We start from the raw sequence: 16,958 nt of genomic DNA on the forward strand, positions 1-16,958 counted from the left end.
TGATGTCCAAGCAGTTCCCCTGTCCTGCCCTTTTTACCCATGTGGTCTGTCATGCTGACTGAAAAAGTTGTATGGGCAATAGCTTGAATCCCTTGGTAAACTCTCAATGTCAAGAGACATCAAAATGCTCACCCCTGTTCATCAGCAAGTCCTAACTAAGTATATTGAGCAAGGCTAGAGGACTGCTAAAATAAATCCGTACAGTGGCCTATTCAGCTGCAGTTAGGAACTTACATGTATTTTGCAGGAGGAATTTGTTTAAGGTATGCTCTTATCTAAGGGTATTTGTAGAGCCTTAAGAGATGACATATGATATATTTTTAAAAGATCCCTGATATTATATGAACCCTTGAGATACGGTAATCTGTGAATTTATTCAGATTTGTAGCTCAGCATAAAGCTGTCTGGTTTCTGGACAGCCCTTTTGATTTACCATCCTGTGGTGAAATCACTGCAGGAATTTGGAAAAGATCCAATTCTATTTGTTTAAAGTCCCGATCATGTGGCTTTGGCGTTCCTAACGTATCCAGCAATCATTTGCTTTTAATTACCGTTCATTTCAACCACATAAGTAATGAATGTGGCTACCACATCCAACTTGCAGGTTGTATAAACTCTTGAGCTGGGTGGAACTTTCTTCTATATAGAGGCTTAACCATAAATTTAACTCAAAATGTGAATCCTCTTAACTTATTTTAGGCAGGCCTTTATAAGTTTAAAATAAAAATAAATAAAAAGGAAATGAAAAAGCCTTAAATGAAAGATTGCACACAATACACCTGATTCACTTCAGAAGCAATTTCCTGGCCTCCCTAACCTCTTGGTATGACTGTAGAAACCTTAAAAAAACAAGTTGATTTAACATTTCTATTTATTCATGGTGTCCAGTTTCCAGAGGAGTCTGTGACTTGTAGTTTTAAACTCAGTTTAGCATTTAAACTCATTTTCAGCTGGGTCCCAGTGGAGCAACAATTAGAAAAGGAAAAGAGTTCAAAGAAGAAGGGTTATAACCTTTCAACGGTATGTTTGCCTGGACCTTTAAAAAAAACCCATCTCTGTTACTATTCTTCCTACATTTGGCAAACATGAGGTCAGACAGCCGGGTTGAGAACCTGTTGATGTAGAGACCTTCATGGTCGGATACAAACCAACACCCAGGAGTCTTTCATGGCAGCTGAGGCAAAGGTTCATTTTTCAGGGGTAAGTTTCTTTATGCTGTGCTGAAAGCCTAGTATCAGCAGGCCTACCTCCTCTTGATAAAAAAGAAATCTCACATCAAATCTGAGCAAGAGGAACCTACCAAAAACCACAAAAAGAAGCTGCGCTGTTGCACACTTAAAACTTGCGTTAAACCTATGCATCTTTTCCTGTTGAAGGCTCTAGCTGAGACTGGTGTCCCGGAAATCCAGACGCTGTATATATGCATTGAGGGAGCCAAGCAGACCATGCAGGCAATGGTTGGAGGAGGAACAGAGGTAATGTAACTTGTCAGAAGTCGTAACTGGCCAAACTGAGAGTTGAGCAGTGGCCTGCAAGTCAGGACCTGGGGCCCCCATTTATCAAACTGCAGTGGTTTCATCACAAAGAGCTGGAATGTGTACATATTTTCATGTACTCAAAGTTAACCTTTGCTTTCTATACTAACAGCGCTTTCTGTAGCCATTAGTACTGTTACGAATGGGCTTCCAGAGTCATAAATTCAGCCTCAAGATTCAGCCTTTGACAAGACCTGGCTACCAAGAATCGTCTTTGGTATTCATTGGTATTCATTTGGTATTCATGAATACAAACGGATAGCTGATCGGCTTGTTCTCCACCACTTCTTGTAAATATATGATGGGGAAACTTCCCTTGAGATCCACACAGCAGGCTTTTTACTATTGGAGCACATGGGTACCGCTGGGCAGGAACTGCCTGTCTGGACATGTGGGACTGAGGGATAATGGCATGCAGAGTGACTCAGGCAGGCAGGCTGAGGCTGCTCTTATTTTCCACATAGAGATGTCACCCACTCAGGTCAGAATGGATCAAATTATGCCTGAAATAATGAGCTTTGTGAACGTAACTGAGAGGTTCCGTGCTCTCACAGTTTATCTAGCTAACCTGGCTCAAGAAACAGACCTCTTTTAAAAGACTCAATCCCTTAAATTTCAGCACTATATTTTAGATGCATTATAGTTTAGAGGGCAAAACTGGTGCTACAGTAGCAGAAGAAAACAGGCAGGAAAGTTGTTATCAATGTGTCCTAAAAATTACAGCATACCTGGACAAATCTCTTACTTTCATAAAACCGGCTGATAGTACCCTTGATCATTCTGACTGTAATAAACTTACTACAAAGTGGAAGTGTAAACATTTCTGATGTTATCTATCAGTTCATAGTAAGACAACTAGATAAGACAACTAGATTTGACCAGAAAAAATAATCAGCTAGGGTGAATTAAATCAAGATTTTGTCTCTGTTTCATGTGGTCAGAAAAAGATCTACAATATTTTCTACAGGTACGACATATGTCTAGTGCCAGGTAGTCTGTACCTACAGATACCTGCAAGGAAGAGATTTAGGAAAGAACTCTCACTCCCAAATAAGCAAAGACATAGTCAAAGTGCTTGCCTGAATTAATTGAAGAAAAGAAAAATTTTGACGAGGAACACGCTGTGGTTCATGTGCTGCTGCTGCAACTCCATTTTGGGAAATGTGTTTAAAAAGAAAACTCAAATTTGTCCTTGATCACTTGAAGAGAGCATAAGAACAACAGAAATGACAACAGCTTTCATGCAGACACAGAGGTGACCATGGATTAAAATTATCCCTAGGCGAGGCTATTAAAATGATTAAAAGCAGATCACATCAAGTCCAGAACTATTGAAATCTGATGTTCAAAGGAGGCAGACACAACCCAGGGCAGACGGCTTTGAATGGAAAGGAAAGCCAAGGCTTTCTCATCAAAACTCTCCCCTCCCCTGTTGTGTTTCCTGCTATTGCTGATAAGCTGTAGCTGATTTTTGAATCGTTTGTGATGAGGTGATTAAAAATGGTGATAACCCATTAGCTGGAAGTGATGCTGCGGCAGCACCCAGCTGGAGCACACCAATGGCAGCGGCACCCAGCAATGTGGTTCCAATCGCCGTCTGCCTTTGAAATGTCACCAGGAAAGATCTATAGACAGCCCTCCTGCTAGAGGCCAACAGTGTCTGCTCTTCCTGTTTGATTTTTATTTAGCTTACTATGGGTCGATCAGCTCCCAGTGAAGGTGGGGGCACTTTGAGGCCCCTTTAACAACCGAATTATCAAATGGAATTAGAGACCCATTTGAAATTCACCTGTTTTTCATTTTATTAATGTGTGTGCCTGCATCTGGATCCATGACCTGTACAGCCCATCAGTTTTTCCCCTTTATGCTGCTCCTTTCATGTGCCTACCTTCTAATTTCCTCTTTTTCTCTTCAGGTTATGGATCACACAACTTCAATATGCTGATACAGTTTGATTGCCTCACTTCCTGACACTCCTGCAGCTATACAAGCATCCACTGATGCTTGTTTCTCTTCTCCTTTCTCAAGTCCTGTATGAAGATTTCTTCTCAGCTGCTAGCTTACAGCCATGGTCTCAGCCAACCACTCCCACCTCTGCATACGAGCCTTTGATTCCATCTTCAGAGTGGCCTCTACTGACTTTAGTTCATCAGGCTACTTTTTTTGTGTATCTGATGCAGTCACATAAACCACAGCTAAATGGTCCCCCATAAAATACATTCTGTGATTTTTTTGTTAATTGGCTGCATCATCTGTAAGACTGCAGTTATATATAGGCTTGTATGAGAAGCACATCTACATTTTAGGTTACGCTAATGCACTGACTCAGAGGAGCTGAATAACATGGGCTTTGTCACTAGTATCCTAAAAAGAGGGCACATATACACACACGTACCTTGGCATTTTGAAGAGGAGGTTGGTAACTAGAGGGCCGATAGTACCTCCTCTGAGTAGCATCAGTATGAACATCTCCAAGAAATAGCTCCTCCACAAGGTGGTCTAAATTGTGGTGCAGGTACTGCTTCTCCACGCGGATCAGCTGGAGTTCATGCATGGCAAAATTCAGAGCTTTGGTGCATTCACAGCCATTCTCTTCTCTCAGCAAATCATAGCTCACATCCTGCTCCCAGGGACTATCTTCTGGTATAAATCCAGGACACGTATGGTTCACCAACTCACTTAATTTTTTGGCTACTGCTTCGTTGTGGCATATGATCTGTATGCTGCGTAGCTGATAATCAGCTTCCGTACCCCCTCGGATGATCCAGGATGCTTGTCGGAGACGTATTTTGCCACGTATAACTAATGTGTAGATAGGGTTTGTGCAGCGATTGCCACCGTAATAAAACTGGTAGGCCTTAAATGTATTATTGTGGTAGAACCTGTAAGATCTTGTGATGAACTCTGGGCCTGCTCTAACTTCGCAGCTGTGGGAAGACACAAAATGGTGAAAACAAAATTTTAGCAAGGTGGCACATCATGTGCACTACAGATTACAAGACTGAGCAAACCTGTATAGGTCCACAGAGACACCTGGGACTAATGTCCCTCTGGCAGGAATGGGGATTAAGTAGGAACTAGGCATCTGTGGGCTGCCAATGATTTCATCTGCTGTAACACTGTTATTAATATACTGCTTTACGGTGATCATAGCTAGGGGTTTCATCTTTGTAGGTTTAAATACCTTGAGTAATGTTTTGCTTTTATTTTTGTCTGGGACCACCATGTGACTCAATTCTTCCCTGAAAAAAAGTAGCAGCTTATTAAACATCCATTCTTCTCTTTTGCACAGTAGGTTGGCAAAAGGGCTGATAACATCAGAAAGTGAAATGCCAAACATCCACAGAACAAGTACAAAGAGCTGGCTTGTTGCTGCTGTAGAAGCTCTACTAGCGAAGTTCCTCCAGCTCTGGTCTACACAGGACTTGCTGAATTGTGCCCTCAGCTTTTCCACTCAAAATTTCGACAGGGGTGGCAGCTAATACAATCTTCTGACTGTTAATGCAGAACTTCTATTTGGCTTGAATTTGGACCACGCATTATTCAGGTTTTGTGGTGGGCTGTTTCTACCCTCTCCATTTTTTTTTTTCCCCTGAAGGTGTAAATGGCCGTTAAATTCCACTTCCTGTAGAAAGCCCTTCTGTGCCTTCAAACTTTTCCCCCTTTTCACATCCACACAGGTTAGCATAAATACACTGTTTTCTGTTAAAAACCCCAGTCTTTCCTACTACAAGCCACTTCAAGTAAGCATGTGAATATTGCCTGCTGAGATACAGGAAGCAAAACAGCTCTCTGAATTATAAGTCATCATGTATAGGGAGTAACAGAACAGGTGAAATACAGCTTATTTTCTTTTGCTAGTAAAACCTGTGCTAGACACATGCTCTGAAAACAAGGACCCATTCAATGGACCTAATGCACGTAGTCAAAGATAATACAATGTTATGTTTTAATAAGCATCCATTCTGGCAACTTGTTGGGCTCCTTCCTATTCAAAGAGAGATTTAAAGATATTTCACAGCATGCTCTTCAAATGCCAGACTATAAATTGGTTCATCAAGACAGTTTTATAGCATCCTAGGCTAGTGTACATAATGCCACTCCTCCTTTCATGCATAAATATATAGAAAGCCTCTGGAATTCAGAGCATCAACATGTTAAAGAAAATACTCCCCCTAATGCTTAAAGTGGTAATATTCATCCTTCCTTCTCTGCTTCCTTCCCCTCTTCTCTTCCACTTATATCAAGCAAGTGTCTTGTTTTAGCTTTCCTTACCCAGTAGAGACCCAGTGTCCCTCAATATTGGGAGGCATCTGCACAGTGATCCGGGCTCCATTGTGAAGGTGTTTCAGCATATGATGACACTGTGACTCCTTGAAAGCCCTCCACGCACTCTTCTCCAAGGACCGAGGGTGGGACCTGCTGTCTGCATGAAGAAGAGCAGAACCTTCTCCCAGCCCTGTGAAAGAAAGTATAAATTATCATGAGACACTGCTGAGAAGGCCTTCAACATGATAAAGCAGGTTGTGAACATCATGTGTTGAGTGACGCTTGTTTGCATTCTGTGTCTTGGAAAGTACTGTTTGCATTTCTTTTATCATCTAAAAAAAAAAAAATTCCTTGGGAAGCTCTCCCTCTCTGTCAGCCCACTAAAAATCCACTAAAGAAATTTGCTTTAAGAGAAACACAGGGGAAAAGAGCTTTAACAGAAGTGTTGCGTTTCCACACCCAGGAGACGTGGCTTTGAGCCTGAATTGTACAGACACCTCTGTAACCTCTGGTTGGGACAATCAAAAACCTGGACCTTGAAACTTTCAGAAAGTTTCATCCAGATCCAGACATACACTTTGCAGTTTCAGCCCACCTCTAATTTGAACGTGTCTATAATAAACTTGCAAATAAAGACTACTCTTTAAAGCCAAGGCCAGACACTAAAAGCAAAGCCTCTGCACGCAGGAAGCCTCTGTAATGACTGAGGTGGTCAGTCATCTGCTGATGACCAGATTCTGCTATTTTTTGTTTTAAAGGCGAAAAGGAATTTCAAAAGCTGATTATATCTCCAGCACACAGTCATTTTGGTTTCTAGTAATGTATACATACAAAACTCACCAGCGCTCTCTCTTCACAGTATTAATTGAACAAAATGAATATCTAGCCTCAGAAGGAATGAGTCTTTACTCTTTTAGGCACAGCCTTCTCTTAGATATGTTGGAAAACACGGATCAAAAGAAAAACACACGTCCAGAGGTTAAAAGGTGACAAACATGAACCTTACATAATGGGTTGAAAACTGTATTACATTGCCAGAAGGAATTTAAGAACCAGCAGGATAGAAAATGAATACAGGGTGAAGTGAAGGGGCTGGTTGTGTGCCGGGGAAGTCAGGGCAGCCGTCCTGGGAGAGGGAAGTATTCCTAACACATGCTCCCAGGGGCAGGGTCTGGGATTCACCCCGTCTTTTCTGGTTCCTTCTTGGCTGAAGCAGCTTAGGAACTGGTCTGTTGGGAATCACCATGCATGACACAACCCTACACTGTGCTGAGCTGCTTAACACAGGATCCTACGCTTTATTCCCCAGTCCCCATCTAATACTTAGGCACATGCTTGGGCAGCACACAGCATCGCTACAGAAACTACAAGAAAGTCAGTATTATTTATTTTTAGTAGACACTGTTTCAAACATTTGCCATTTCCTATTGCAAAAAAGAGAATGGCATTGGTGATTCATTATGTTGGCTAGATCTTCCGGAAGAAACTTGGGTAACACCTGGGAAAATGGCATTGCTAAAAATATAAATACATGTCAACCATTTAAAAATATCAATTCCTAAGCTAAACAAAGGCAAGGGCTTATCTGTTAGGCAGGATAAAGAATGATCAGAAAGAATACAATAAATACCTAAATGTAAGCAGTGCTTACTATTGAATGATCTCAAGATTTAATGAGATCAGTGAATACAACCTCACAAAGTCTTTACTGGAAAATCTGGTAGCTTTGTTGCATGGTACATACAATTCTTGCATGTGAATGAGAATTTACAGCTTTACTTTCTAAAGGGTAATAAATACTAGAGATGCTTTGATATTTGAGCATGCCATCTGAGATGCCGTTAAAAGAGCCTGATTTTCAGGAGGTCAGTACTTCTCCATTTCTGGAAGTCAAGGCTTCTCAGCTACTTCTACATTGCTGAGCAGAGTCACTCATGTTACAGCCAAACAAGTTCTGTTCCGCAGCCAGAAACATTATTGCTTGGGAAATGGTATGGCCATGGCAGGGTGAAGCTGTTGTGGTGATACCATTTCTCAGACTGAGCTATGTCTTTGGAGAAGCAGGATTTTACTAGATAGGGTCAGTGCTTCATGTACGCAGAGGTACAACCTCCTGTGCTGAAGGCAGCATCCCTGCACAGCAGCGCTGTGCCATGCTGTGTCTTTCCTGGAGTACTCGACACTCTCAAAAACTTGGGCTTATTTGGTTTATCTGAAGCGTTGTGGGTATGGGGTGGGTATCACAAGTCTTCACACCACCAGGAGAACCAGTTCAGCCAGGTACTGGTGAGCTTACCAGTGTACGTATTTTTGTAGTTACGAATCACAGCTAGTGACTGAGAGCTTTTCTTCACACACTCAAAAAGCCCACACTACTTCAGCACCTCATTCTGAAACGGAGTTAGCACTCCTGTCCATGGGGTAGAGCATCTTTTAGGTCAGAAGAGACACCTCCTGCAAGGTACCTGGCAGAGGCTGTAGCCATTATAGAATGGGTTAGGTTGGAAAAGACCTTTAAGATCATCAAGTCCAACTACTAAATGATGTCCCTAAGTGCCACATCTACATATCTTTTAAATACTTCCAGGGATGGTGACTCCACTACTCCCCAGAGCTACTAATTTTAAATACAGCTGACAGGATGTCTCTTGCAGACAAATTATCTCACAATGAAAAAATCTTTGAAAATTTACATTTCCAGTTGAAGTTGTTAAGCATTTGAAATCTGCCATTAAGAAGAGGCTTTGAAATGGTTCAAGTGGCTATTTTCAAGGCATATTTATTATACCACTTGCTTTTAAGCAGTTGTATTTTGCTTAGCTCATGTCATATGATTCATGAATGCAGACACACTTAAAAATGCATGATTTATTTATTTGAATGTACTTGGGCATTTCATTTCTCCAAGCAAAAATCCTTCTGTGGGAGGATACCATCTTGGATATGCACATATCAAAGGAGAAAATGCAGTAACCACATTATACATTCCCAATTATTCCCTGGGGGAAGTAATGAAAAGAAGGGTTTTTTGAAAAGGATTCAAACTTTATGTGGTATTATACAGTGTCTTTTCTTTGATATAGCTCTAAAGCAATTGGGTCCCAGCTCTCCCTGTCACATGTGTGTAATTCTGTCTGCAACTTGCAAATGAAAGTGGGCAGAAGGGCAGAAGGGAGATTTGCCTTGACAGCCCCAGAGATCAGTACCTGTGAAGACAGTATTTGTTTGGGACTCTATCCGTCCAACTGAGACAAATGAAGACAAGAACAAGTTTAGGTAATCAAGACAGGCATGAGAACATAAGGAAGGCTGCTGACAGAAAAAGGGATGTAGAAAATATATACCTACTAGGCAACATGAACAAATAGGACATGAATATCAGAATATGAATTATGGCATAAAATTAAAAGACAGCAATGGGACCTTTACCTACATTTGTGTTGCTGGGGCAAAGAAATAATTTAGCTCAGACTTCTTTCTTACCAAGTAATCATTTCAATGCTTTTGAATTTACTGATGTATTAATGTACATATGACTACCATACAAAGGAGCCATAACTTCCTCTTATACCATCTGAAGATCAAATACCAAGACTGTTGATACATTTCCCACACACGTCAGTAAATTGAACACTGTCTTCCTGTGCTTTTCCTAGCAGTGGGTGCTCAAGGACAGTGCAGTGTCCCCCCGCTCCATCCTTGGCAGTGCACAGTGAGGTGTTCTGCAAAACTGAGGTCTTGCAGGGATGATGCCTCTAATTCTAAAAGATCCATTTGGCCATGTTAAATTCGGAAGGCTCAAGGTTAAAATGTGCTTTCACGAAACTGGGAAAAGAATTTCATGGCTCTTTTAAAACCCGCTTTGGAGCCTAGATGCAGTTACAACATAGTTGGAGCCACTACTTTCATTCAAAGAGTTCCAAGTCTTCTATTCTCTACAGCACAGACAGATGGTAGGTTTCAGTACCTCCATAACACGCCATGTAAGTATCTCAGGCTCAGCGGAGTAACTCGGGTCTCTCCAGCTGACTGCCTTTCAAATTTTTGTGTTATTAAGGAATCTTACCCACTTGTTAAGAAAAAAAAAAAATAAAAAATCCACCACGTTACTACTGAAAAGTGTGGCAGACTTCAAACAAAAAACAACCTTTGTACAAGGCTCAAACTCTGTGAAGCCTCTGGTTGGCTTTCACTTTAGCTACACCACAACCAGAGGTCATAAGATTGTATCACCCACCACATGTTGGCAGTTTACGTAAAGAAGCAAGCCCCAAAGGAAAACTCCAGAATCCATCAGAAATGCCCGCTAGAAAAACAAAGCAAAAGAAATGCTTTTTCTGATGAGTTGATATCCAGCTTCTCTTTCATAATCAAGCCCTAGCAGTGTAGATCACAGCTTTAGAACCAAACGAATTGAAAACAGTAAAAGGGGTGCTATGGCTAGCAGGGGATCCCAGCCCAGAACCTCACAGATCACACTTTACAGGGGCAGATGCAACATCCATCTGAGTGGGAAAGTGGCGGTCTCCACAGCTGCCACTCCAGTAAGACATGGATAGGAGCATGCACTACATCAGATAAGATATTCAGGCTCTCAGGTTCACCTATAAACCTGTATCTGATGTGGGAATTCACCTATAAACCTGTATCTGATGTGGGAATTCACCTATAAACCTGTATCTGATGTGGGAACAACCATTCGAGATAAAAATAATTGTTAAGGGAAGATAGGTTACTTTCAAATTCGTCAAAGATTTCTGCACATAGCTGGGAGTGAAATTACAATCTTGAAAGGGCAATCTGTTGGCAGCCCGTTACCTAAAACATGTTTCAAAACCGGCTATGACAAAGATCTCTGCCAACATTTCTGCGAAAAACTGCAAGATGTTGGAATAAATGTTTTGGTTTTCTGAAAAATAGTATGCAAATAATGTACAATTGCAACACGGATAATGATAAGTAGAGTTGTGCTTGAACACAAATTCTTTTAGTTCCTGCCTAAACTTCCTGGCCAAATTCTGTTTTGTGACAGATTGCAAAAGTATAATGCAAATAAACTGTTTAATCAGTTTAATGAACAGCTCTACCAGAATGTAAACCATGACTTCCACCATGTCCAAGTGTAGTGCTTCAAACCAGACTCCAAGCTGTTACGTGATCAGCAGGTTCACCCTTTGCTAAATGGGAGAATAAATGTTACCTGAAAATGGGGTTCAAACCTTTTATTTAGATTAGGATTGCTCAGCAGAAACCACTTCATGTTTTCTTTCACTTGTGGCAATGTAAATCCAGAAGCACACAATTTTATTACAAATTAAAACAAGCTCGAGTGATAGTACAAGTTCAAACTATGTGATGGCTTCATCTCTGATAGAAACATTTTAACATTCGTGCTTTATTTCTGCAGCAAACTCTTCAAGTTAGAACTTGTTTGAAACTTAAAAAACCTTGCAACAGATAATGAATAACTGGCTGGATTAAGTTTATAGTTTTCCTTATCTGGGCAGCTGCCCTGCACAATTAAATAAATAGATATTTGGATTACTCTCTGTCCTGATGTGGGACAGCGTTAGATAATGCCTGTGACAGACTTTTAGCTTCAGCACAAATTTACATAATTGCTATGGAGAATATCATGTCCTGTTTCCAAGCCTCAGTCTGTGTTTACCAGTGTTTTCCCTGCACTTGAAACTTCAAAGAGTTCTCGCAGGACTGGAACCTAAATTAGCTATTGCAAACAAAAGGGTCGGGAAAGGAAAGCTAAGTTTTATGGCCATGGAAGCAGACGGGACAATGATTTCCTTTCACATGTACCTGTTGCTTTTCTTGGGCATACAGAGTTTACAGGTACAGCTTTCAAGGAGACTCCAATGTTTCAGAGTGTTGAAGATCCTGAAGAGAGATCTAAAGTATATTTAGATGGAACAGCTAAAAAGCATCTCCTCCAAGGCTGACAGGCCCACCATTGAGGTTCTCTGCTATCTTACAGCTCAGTCTTTACTTAGTGACCCATCTTGGAAGAGGTCAAAGAACTAAAAGCCAAGCAGCTACACAGCCATAACCTCTGCTAAATTGAAGTTTGTCTCCTAATTGGGATGACTACTGCTACGTGTGGAGGGTGAAACGCCATTGCCTGGAGCGTGGGCTTCCTTATGACACCCCAAAGGGTTAAAACCCACCTCCCTTCAGGGCGCTAGGAACTCTGCCACTGGCACGAACGGGTGCAGCACTGGGCTCTAAGCACAGTTCAATATTGGCGGTAGTTTGGTCTTGCCCTCTTTGGAGGAAACATCTGCTCTCTGTCAGAGACATCTGCTGCACAGCCTGAAGACCTCTGCCCTGTCCTCCACCCACACCTTGGCACTGGCATTTATTCAGGTGGAATAGCCCCCAGCACAGATGGGATTTGTGTCTGCATAAAGACAATTGTAAACGATCTTCCTGCATATAATCCCATCAGTAATAAAGTACTAGCCTTGCCTTGAATAGCTGAAAATATTTGCCTTCAGCATGGTTGAGGCTAGTTTTGGGCCTCATTGCTTGTCAGCCTACCTCATACGGATGTCACATAGAGAGCAAAAATCGCCCTCACTATCCATGAAACCTATATCGTACCACACTTAGCCCACAGTCGAACGACAGAGATGAGTGAAATTAAACGTACACTGACACAATTGTGAATAAGATTGAGCCCATCTTCTAACTCTCCCTGCAAACTCCACAAGACTTACACTAAGCAATGTGTCCTCCCCTCTTTTTATTGTCTTCCAAATTTCCAAATGCAGTATTTTCTAAGGGAACAGACCACATATGCCTCTAGCATGAAGCAGAATATTTGCCCATTTTATGGTTAACAGATATTTATATCTTCCAATACTTTTACTTACTATTGTCCTGAACGGATTTTGAAATAAAGCACTCATGTAACTAATTTAAGCAATATTGCCAGAGAACTTTTAAAGCATAAACAGTTTTTCTCTGAAAAGCCTAGCAGTCCTGTCTTTATTATCTTTATTCGTACTATTTCCATTATCAACAAACTGTTTTAAAGTTTCCAATTCATTACTCTAACAGTAATGTAATCAGAAATACCCTAAAGTTTCTTCTGAGCATCTGTATTTGTAAAAAACTTACATTTGCAAGTGAAATTAGCCAAATTTGTTTTGAATCCACTTGACCATAGCCTCTATTAATCACTTTTTCTGGAGCTGAATGATCTTAGCATTTGACATCTGAAACTTCTGTGGCTTTTTGTTTAAGCAAAGAAAACAGTGATAATGGACAACTTCCAGCTGCAAACCCTTTTTTTTCTTTTTTTGACACTGTACAGGTTTTATTTTGATTACTGAAGACAAGTTTTTCCAAATTTCAATTCAGTGATGCTAAAGTAGGCATTTCTCCACATAATAAAAGCTGAAGCTTTAGCCTTACAGGACATTTTAACTTGTGTTATAAAGCTTTAAGCCGTAAAAATCCTCAACCACCCACACACACTCGCTCACTTTTAACCCTTAAATTGCCATGTGCAATAGAAATGCAAAAGAAAACATTGTGTGCTGTAAAGAGGCTTAACACTGCGATCCCCTGGGACTGCTGGTTATTCTTACATATTCAGGCTAGCCACTGACTAGAAGTATGAATAGAAGTATGTTCCTAGTGACTCCATAGCACAAAGGGAAAAGCTCTAGGCCAAGTTAAAGCTAATGGGGTAAATACATTTAGACAAGCTAGATTTCAATGCATTATATGCCACTGATGTCATTTTCAAGTTTGTAAGAGGGCAGTAGTTTCCCGCCGTCGGAAGCTCGGATCCAAACTGCACTACTGAGGTGCTTGTCTTTATACACAAGGTGCTGAGTTCTTTCTACATAAACTTAAGTTTATGTTATTTGGTGAAATGCAACTGCAGATGGAAGAAATAGATGATTTTCCTCCTTCATCCTCTTTTGGCAGCTGCTGTTTTGATCTGATCACTGGCCCTGATTTGTTTCCTGCTCCAGCCAGGGTTCAGCTCTGCTCTGTAATTCCAAGCAGATGAGCTGGGGAGTCCAACCCTGTAATTACACCTCCTCTCCTTACCCTCTAACTTCAAACCTCCCATTTCGACTTTTACATCTCAGATCACAGAGTTTTAAAGAACACCTCTGGCGTCCTGGCAGGTCTGGCTCAGCTACACACGTTTCTGTGCTCTCCGGATTTCACGGCTGAGCTGTGAGACCAGTATAAAACCACCTCCTGGGGACACAGGGTCTCCTGCTCTTTCTTTCTCAAAACAAAATACACAATCAGAAGCCCATGCTCTTTATTATTTATTAAATACCATCTGTATGCTTAGCACTTGTACAAACACAGGGAGAGACAATCCCTGCTTCACAAAACCAACCCCAGGAATTGCTCTGAAATCCTTTCCCCAGCTCACAGATCTCACACTGAATCCATGTAGATCACTTGCATTGTAACAGTTATTAAAAAAAGAGGTTTATGAGTTAGCTTGAGGTCCTAAGAAATTATAACTGAAGAAGGCTGGATGCTACAAAGTGCTTCAGAATTAGGAACACTCTTCGAAATGATGCTGTAACTGAGTAGACTGACACACTTTCAGAACAATGTCGTGCCCAGAGTTTTCAAATCTGGCTGCCAAATGTTAGGCATATGTAAGCAGCTCATTAAATAGCCTCCTTTTCAGAAGTTCTCGACGGGCACTGGCTTTCTGGAAAGATGGGTTATCTGTGTAGAGTGCCTAAATACGGATTTACAAGCAGAACTTGTAAGTTTAAGTTCAAACACGCTGGCTTTTCTCACTAAAATTTTGCCTACTGTGGAGTTTCAGTGAAATGTCAGTCTAGGGCTAAGCTGAAAGTCACAGCAGGACTGGGCATAATGACACCCAGAATCTCTGTGCTCTTCAGCAAAACGTGTGTAGTTGGGGACACGACCCGGTGCCGGCATACCCTGCGCCAAAGGCTTCCCAGCTAACACCTCCATGGCAAACCCCTCTTCCCCTCCCGCAGGTGAAACGCGGTCCCGCGGGATGTCTCGCCCAGGCTCCCCGGCCTTCGTCAGAGCAGCCCCTCGCCGGAGGTGGGTAAAACATCTCTGTGTGCGGTGCCCGGACCAGCTGCTCCGTCCAAGCAGCTGCAAGAGTGCAACGTAACTCCGCCGACCCAAACTGCGGAGCGGGGCGCTTCCTGCGTGATTTCCCCCACCCCGGCTGGGTGTCGCTCCGCGCCGCACCCCCACGATGTGCGAAGAGGTACCGACAACGAAGTGGATCAGGGAGAACGAACCGGTCTCTGGCCGCTTCGGCATCCATAGAGACCTTTCCTCCTCCCGAGCAAACGGGACCCAGCTCCCGCAGCCACGTCGGGCGAGAGCACACATCCGCGACCCTCTGCCTCCCGCAACTCGGCCGGTTCTCCGGGCGCACAGCGCGTAGTCCCCGGGCTCCGGCCCGCACTCACCGTGCAGCAGCAGGGCTGGGAACAGGTATCTCATCAGGCTCCTGTACAGGGCGGACATCTCCCCGCCGCGCCGCGACCCTTCCCAGCTCCTTCGCCCCAGATGCCGCTTCCCGCCGCGCCGCCCGCGCCTCAGCGCCGCCGCGGGCAGCCCACGGCCCGGCGCTGGGGGGCAGGCGGCTGGCGGGGCCCGCACCGCCGGGCACCCTCCGGGGCCGGGGACCGCCGCTCCCGCTCCTTAAGGCTCCCGCCCTGCGCACCGCTCCAACAGCGCTCCGGCTCAGCCGCCGCTCGGTGCCGAGGATACCCCACCACCGCCCCTGCCTCCCTCGCCGTCTCCACGCAGCGCAGCGGCAGCTCCGCTTCATATTTCCCCTTCCAGCAGGAGGAGGAGGAGGGGTCGGGAGGTTGGGACTCCTCCCGGGGCGGGGAGGGGGGCGGTCCCGCCGGACACCGCTCCCACGGCGGAGGAATGGGACCCCGCGGGGGCTTGATAGTGGGGGAAGGCCGTGTGGTGAGATGGGGCGGCGGGGAGGATGTGCCAGAGGGGGCTGGAGGAGGTGTTTGAGGGCGTGCGGGGCCATGGAGCCGTCCTCAGGTGCGGGGACAGCGCCCGAGCAGGGCTGGAAATGCGGGTGCCCGAATCGCGCTGCCCTGCGGGCAGGTGCTCGCCGCTGAGGCCGTGAGCTGGGGAGGAGGAAAGCTGGAGTGCGTCCTTGCCTCGAAAAGAAACCTCGGTGTGGTTATGGTTTCCACCTCAGTCAGGCGTTTTAGAAGATAAAAGTAAACGCCAAGGTTCCCTCTTCGGTGCTGCACCCTCCTGAACGCTTCTTCGCGTGTCTGGTATTGATTAGTTTTGCTTTTTAGTCTTGTCTTAGGACCTGATCATGCAAACACGCGTGGACTTCACGTTGTACATGTGAGTGACTCATGCCTCAATTTAAGCACGAGGCTTTCGCCTGTGGTGTCCTCTGGACATCATGTTTTCTAGTGTGTGCTTGGACTCCTGGGCTCAGGTGGAAGGCCTCATGACTAAAAATGTGTACAAATTGGAGGAAGTGTTGAGAAAATCAACATAGCTGAGCTTTGAACAGCTTAACAAAGCTGAAGTGTTGAATCGCTGCATGGTTAAAAAGAAATACACACAATGATGATTCCTTCCAACTCCCTTGAGAAGGAAGAATAAATTTAACCTTCCTCACATACATAGGGAGGAAACAGAGACAGAAACAAGTAAGTGGTGAGTCAGAATTAGAGCTCCAGTGTCTTGGATTCTCAGGATTATGCTTGCGCCTTCACACAAATGTTTTTCAATCCTGAAAGGGTGGTTTCCAGAGCACTTGGTGGCGATCTGCACAAGCCTGTAGTGGTCAGATATCCTCGCAGTGACCTGGTGAGAGGTGCACAGAGAAAACCAAGAAACAGGTGTATATGAACATGAGCAAGTAGCACTGGGTAAGGCTGTAAAAATACCCTTACCCAATATTGCTTGCTCATCTTCAACCCATTCCTGTAGTTGCCACAGAGGTGTTTGTCATGCATGCATGTGAAGGGTGGTGATTCACGCTGTTAGATGCAGTGCATTTGGAAAAAGCCACTTTCAGGACTAATCCAGGAGAAAATTCTGATTTTACCACTTGTAACAATCCTACAGCAGCAGAGACACCCAGGTAATTTTTCTTCACCTGTAGGTTCA

At 43.5% G+C, this 16,958-nt stretch overlaps 1 protein-coding gene across 1 annotated transcript in view; it reads right to left on the reverse strand.

The window, feature by feature from the left end:
- Positions 1–15,432, reverse strand: part of APCDD1 (APC down-regulated 1) — a 28,090-nt gene extending 12,658 nt beyond the window's left edge. The window contains exons 1-3 of the mRNA XM_062633003.1: positions 15,266–15,432; positions 5,811–5,994; positions 3,931–4,462 (exon numbers count right to left, since the gene is read on the reverse strand). Coding sequence (XP_062488987.1) covers positions 3,931–4,462; positions 5,811–5,994; positions 15,266–15,323 — 774 coding nt within the window. The 5' untranslated portion in view covers positions 15,324–15,432. The remainder of the gene's footprint in view (positions 1–3,930; positions 4,463–5,810; positions 5,995–15,265) is intronic.
- Positions 15,433–16,958: the final 1,526 nt, after the last annotated feature.

Source organism: Pezoporus occidentalis, unplaced genomic scaffold (genome assembly GCF_034315485.1).
Source record: "Pezoporus occidentalis ecotype Australia unplaced genomic scaffold, CSIRO_AGI_Poc_V1 ctg4, whole genome shotgun sequence".
NCBI classification, from domain to species: domain Eukaryota; kingdom Metazoa; phylum Chordata; class Aves; order Psittaciformes; family Psittacidae; genus Pezoporus; species Pezoporus occidentalis.